The sequence below is a fragment of the Artemia sp. Qi Xiang Cuo genome, chromosome 19, assembly GCF_049724085.1.
Source record: "Artemia sp. Qi Xiang Cuo chromosome 19, ASM4972408v1, whole genome shotgun sequence".
NCBI lineage: Eukaryota > Metazoa > Arthropoda > Branchiopoda > Anostraca > Artemiidae > Artemia > Artemia sp. Qi Xiang Cuo.
Genome location: NC_142812.1, coordinates 36,007,473 through 36,013,472, shown reverse-complemented (window position 1 = coordinate 36,013,472; position 6,000 = coordinate 36,007,473). Strand labels below are relative to the sequence as shown.

At 34.6% G+C, this 6,000-nt stretch overlaps 1 protein-coding gene across 1 annotated transcript in view; it reads right to left on the bottom strand.

Moving 5' to 3' along the window:
- Positions 1–556: 556 nt before the first annotated feature.
- Positions 557–6,000, bottom strand: part of LOC148940790 (arginine kinase) — a 102,800-nt gene continuing 97,356 nt past the window's right edge. The window contains exon 7 of the mRNA XM_089105506.1: positions 557–838. Within this exon, the coding sequence (XP_088961632.1) occupies positions 689–838 (150 nt within the window). The 3' untranslated portion in view covers positions 557–688. The remainder of the gene's footprint in view (positions 839–6,000) is intronic.

The window sequence follows — 6,000 nt, the reverse complement described above, 5'->3', positions numbered from 1 at the left end:
ATTTATCTGCTGGAAAGCATCGTGCTACTGTTTGCAAACCAAATCTCTATTTTACCAAAGAAAAATAACACTATGCCTTGATGCAGCGTCAAAATAAGATTTTTAAGACTACTGCCCCAAGTCCCTTTGTTTTAGTCAAAGCGGCAAGATCTGAAAAGCTCTTTGTTATAATTTCTTATAACATTTTTTTTTGCAATTTAAAACAGTAACAATTTTTACAGACAAAGGATGCCAAAAAGCACACACTAACAAAAGTGTTGTCAGAGGGTAATAGACAGACAGAATCAGGGTCGTATCCAGTGTTTTTTTTCTAGGGGGGAGGGGGATTATAATAAATTTTAGAAAACATGCATCAGAAATTTGTTTATATGTATTTTGCTTCGTTTTTACGACTCGGCCAAAAATTTCGGGGGAGGGGGCGGGGGAATTCCTCCCCCCTGGATACAGCACATTTTTGTTTTTTTAGATTCTATGGGAACCATATCATACTGTATTGCTGCTATCAACATCCAACTGAAACTTTTGGTTTGTTAATAACTCATTAAAAGAGGCAATATTATGTAAAACATTTATTGCAAGACTTCAGCTCGAACTTTCAACAATATCAGGGATTATATCACATTCAAGACGAACTATAAGCCCGGAAGTTTTCTAAACAAAGTGTTGCCAAATGCCAAGTTGTAAGCAGTTAAGCGGATTGTTCAAGCTTAATGAGCTCAGCAATACCGTCGTACATTTCCTTGACGGCTTGATATTCAGTAAGTCCCATACGACGTTTGTTTGAGATGTCGTAGATTCCACCCTCGGCTTCCGTGTGCTCACCGCGGGTTCCACGAACCTGAAAAAAAAATTTACAAGGATTGCAAATGGACTGAAGGACGAAAAGTCATACATAATATTGGAATAGAGATAACTGAAAGAAAAGACTGCACAGTTACCAAGATTCAAATTCAAGAGACATGTCCTAATATTCATTCATGCTCACCTTGCCTAGTATGAAGCGCTAAGCATAAGCCCCTTTCTCGTAATAAAAAAAGCGAGAAAACGTTACTCATCTGACTAGTCTATAGGTAGACAAAGTTCAATCAAAAGTGGATTTGTCGCCACTATTAACAACAAGGCATTGCAGCACTAAGCCCCCCCAAGGCTACCGCAACTCCGCCTGCTCCTCCTGCCGCCCTACAACTTCGTTCTTTACAACCCCCCGATGTTAAATCCTTTCTTATGACCTTATTTTTGATGTAACACCTTTAAATTAGGCGTTGTTTTCTTAGACCACACTGCCGTTCTAAGACGAACAAATAAACTTTCAAACGGGGATAAATCCATTTATTTAGACAGTGAAAAAAACAGGTACAAAAGTCCAGATATTTCGATTACACATACAGCGACCGTCTTTAGTAGAAATACTAAAATAATGAAATTGAAACTAGTATATTTATATACAACAAAATAAATAACTTTTCGGGTCATTCGCAAAATAATGAACTTCCAGATTGTTTTGTACCTGTTTATCTGGATATATCTAGACTTTTTTGTACCTTTTTATCTGGTTATCACGAAATATCAGGACTTTTGTACCTGTTTTTTCACTGTCTAAATTAATAGATTTATCCTCATTTGAAAGTTTGTTTGTTCGTCTTAGAACGGCAGTGTGGTCTAAGAAAATAACACCTAATTTAAAGGCGTTATGTCGAAAATACGTCGTATATATGGAGAAATGAGACCAACCCAGTAAACATCTATAAACTCAACATTTGGTTTGCAATTAGAAGACACGGAAGGCTTTGCCACTTTCATTGGAAATTTATTTTACATTTGGGCAAGATTAAAGAAGAAAATTTGCATCAAGAACTTTGAATGAACTCTCTCTGAAAATAATTTAGTGAATAATCCAGAAGTTCATTATTTTGAGAATGAACCGAAAAGTTATTTATTTTGTTGTATATAAATATGCTAGTTAAAATTTTATTATTTTATTATTTCTACTGATGATGGTTACTGCATGTGTAATCAAAATATTTGGGCTTTTGTACCTGTTTTTTCACTGTCTAAATAAATGGATTTATCCCCACTTGAAAGTTTATTTGTTCTTCTTATGACCTCTTCCCATTCCATTCAAGGACGCCCTGATCTTCGTTTGGCCTGGATGGATGGTCAAAAGCCCGATTTTTGGCAGTTTATCATTCTTCAAACTCATGCATAAAACTTGACTTGACCATCTTACCCTGTTCTTTCATTACAGTCATAGAAAATGGTATCGAATCAAATTTTTATTCTGCTTGTGGTTGGATTTGCCGTAAGTCAAACGGGTACCTAAATTTATCCTTAGAAAAAAATCTCTGGAAAACATCAAACATATCTCAACCTTTCGAATCACCCACAATTCAAAGCAATATTTGACCACTATTAGTATTGAGGCTTCAAATCTTATATTATTAGTCTAACAACTTATCTCCCTATTCCTCCAAACTGGTTTCAACTACAAAAAAAAAAGATAAACAAAGAGACAATCTAGACCTTGGCTATTTTTTTACATTACAAGGGATCTAGGTAGGAGAATTATGTATCACCAATGAATGGTCATGTTGCGGTTCTTTATTTTGTCTTTCCGTCACACATGAAATGTTAGGATTACAAGCTATTATTCAAGTCCCAATGTTCCTAAGGTTAAGGCCCAACACTGTCATTGTAGTAATCCAGGGGGAGGGGGAATTTTTGCGAAGGCTCCAATAAATTAGATTGATAGCTATTCATATAAATGCTCAGGATATTTTTTCTGACTAAGATTTTATTTCTCCGCTCGTATTTTGAACCAACTTGATTGGTTGTCTTATTACGCGGGAACAAACTGGGAAATTGTCCTCTGTTTATTTTCATTTGAATATAAACTTATGCTCCCTTCTGACCAAGGATACACATAAGTCTGACCTTGTGGGGAGGTTAAAATCGAAATGAAGTTCATCTTTAGGGCAAATCTTATAAATATTTTCGGGAAAGACGCTCTTCGAACCAATCGCAGGGGTAATTCCCTCCTATTCCCCATCTGTGAAGGTATGCTTATGACACTTTTCTACGAGGAAAAAGAGAAATACATCGAGGTGGACAAGCCTAGTACACTCATTTCGCTTATCGAATTTTACAGCAGACAGATATAAGAAGAAAGTCAAGGAGAAATATGGAAATATTACGACTTTAATTCCCGGCAGAAACAGTATGATAAACAAAAGAGAGTGATATTACATGATGATCGCTTTTAGTGTCATGAAGAATAAAGAGGTAGTAATAGTGATTTAAACATTATATATATATATATATATATATATATATATATATATATACTATATATATATATATCTATCTATCTATATATATATATATATATATATATATATATATATATATATATATATATATATATATATATATATATATATATATATATATATATATATATATATTCATCAATGGCACATTTGTAAGGGTAAAAGGCCCGAGCTACGAATTGTAGCGGGTTTAGCGGGGTAATGAAAAGGCCGACAGTAGAAACACTTCCATTAAAGTCTAAATGGTTCAATAAATACCAACTAGAGATCTGTTGATATACTTTAGTACATTTCCATTCTCAGTACATTGTTATCTTCCATTATAGTACCTTACTATCTAATTCAACCATTCCTTCCTGTTCAGTAAGTCGTATCGCTTTGAAATCGTGTCATAACCGCTCTATTCGTCGAGACAATTCGATCTAGCACCACTACACCTTTATAGAATATTAACCTTTCAGTAAAACCTCTTAACTTTGAAGCAGTAATTGATTGTCTCTTTGGGTTGCTTGTGATCGTTCTCCCTCTGGAGCAATTTTTAGGACCAAACAGAAACGTAATCGTGATATGCTATGGCTAGTGCTTTACTAGGGGTAAAATACAAGGGGGGGGGGCTTTTGAATCCCATTTTCAAAGGGGTTCCTGAAAGAGCTGTTATGTGTCTTAGTATATTTAAATGTGTTTAACTTCGTGCCAGCAGACACTGCCTATTTAATTGTTTTAGGGTTGGGTATGTTTGTCGGAAATTGCATGTGCAGACAAAATTCTGCTTCTAAGTCATGGCAATAAAAGCCTGTTTAAAAACGTCTTTACAATTAAGTCGGGCCTTTCTTACGTTGATCTGTCAGTTTACCTTTCAAGGCGAATTTACATATTTTAATAGTAGATATGGAGCAGTTTGTTTGATCATGAAAATGCTTCTCTTCCTCAGTTAATTGACTGAAAGTTTCGTTCGATTCCTCCTTTCCTCTGTGTTCAATCCGGATAAATAGACCGGTTGAAAATCCAAGAAAAGCGTTTGAAATAATTACCACAATAAAGGGAGGCGCAAGGGTCTATGCAGCTTACATCACAGCTTTAACCCCAGGAAGAGACCCCGATAGGCCAGGTACCATTAGCAGACACCCTTCTTCATGGATGAAAAAATAGGTGGTCCGATTAAATCTTGGCATAACGTCATTGGAGAAGATGCAGAATCTCTTGGGAATTCTAGAAGAATAGTCACGAGTGGATCGAGGCACGGCTTGAGTTTACTCGACCACTTACTGAAGATAGAACGGAGTGAAAGCACTTGGTCCAGCAGCTTCTTGAGGCCGAGCTACGCTAAACAGCCTGTGTCTCGTCTTAAATATAAAGACCTTGTTGGTAAACCATTCCAACTGGTCTCATTGAAGCTCTGAAGAATAAACTGCGAACGAGGTTTCTGACCTTGACCCTCTTTCAGTTTTTTCTTCGAAAGTTGGCTAATTTATTTTTTATTTCGTAACGTTAAAAGGAAAAAAAAACTTTCAGTAAAGGTAAAAATTAAAATACAGAGAATCAGACCCAATTGAAGAGGGCAAATGTGTTTGGTAACGAATACAAAATTTGTGATATTGAAGTCGTTCAAAATCATAATATACTAGATATGTGTGACTTTGATGTTCCCTCGTTTTCATTATAAAACAAAATCCAAAGAATAAACAGTATTTTGTTCTATTCCAATGCAAAAAAAAAAAAAAAAAAAAAAAAAAAAAAAAAAAAAAAAAAAAACGAAGAACAACAAGGTATTTGGATATGTTATTTTTCTTTTATCTGTCAACATCTGTTTTTTTTTCTTCTTTTTTTAATGTTGAAATCCAAATCTATTTTTCAAGTACAGTATATAGGCTACATCAGAAAGCGAAATTTGCACGAATTAACTTGATAAATTAGCCTTACCAGCCTTGGCAAAAAGCCCCAATTTTCAAGTGAAAAACGAGCTTGTCCAGTTACTAGGGTGACAATCGATTTGGCATTATTACGTGTCAAAAAGTATTAATTATTCTCACTTTTTCCCAGTGCAAACATGACTTCAAATATATCTTCTGATTTTTTTACGGGCAAAACAAACTTTACGTCATATATTGTAAACATACTTCTTTGAATCACGGAGACGAAAAAAAAACTTGTAAAAATACATAAAGAGATATGATAGAATAGAAAGGTTAATATTTAGTTTTTTTTTAAGATTGAGTTTACATACTGGGAATGATGACAGTTGTATTTAAACAGAGGATTAGCTTAAACGTTGCCTTTTTGGATCATATAGAAAAAGTTTGTTGCCGAAAAGGCTTGGAAGATAGAGTAAAGAGGCAAGGTGTTTTTACGAGAGTGGGAGTAGGAATAAGGAGTAATGATATGCATCTGTCATAATAATTGGATTTAATGTTTTTATTTTTCCATATGTTATTATCCCTATTATTATTTTGAGCATTTAACAAGGATGTCAGCGTGATATTGTCCGGTCAATTTTAGATATGTATTAAATAAGAGTATATAGATAGATTCCCATACAGATTCTGATTAGTGTTAGTGATTACCATAATATCCCAACATAACCAGAAATGAACGAAAACAACACGTTGAGTCATAGAGCAACACATTGTGTAGGCTAAGTAAAACTAAGAAAAGTCTACCATTCCGGAATAGGACT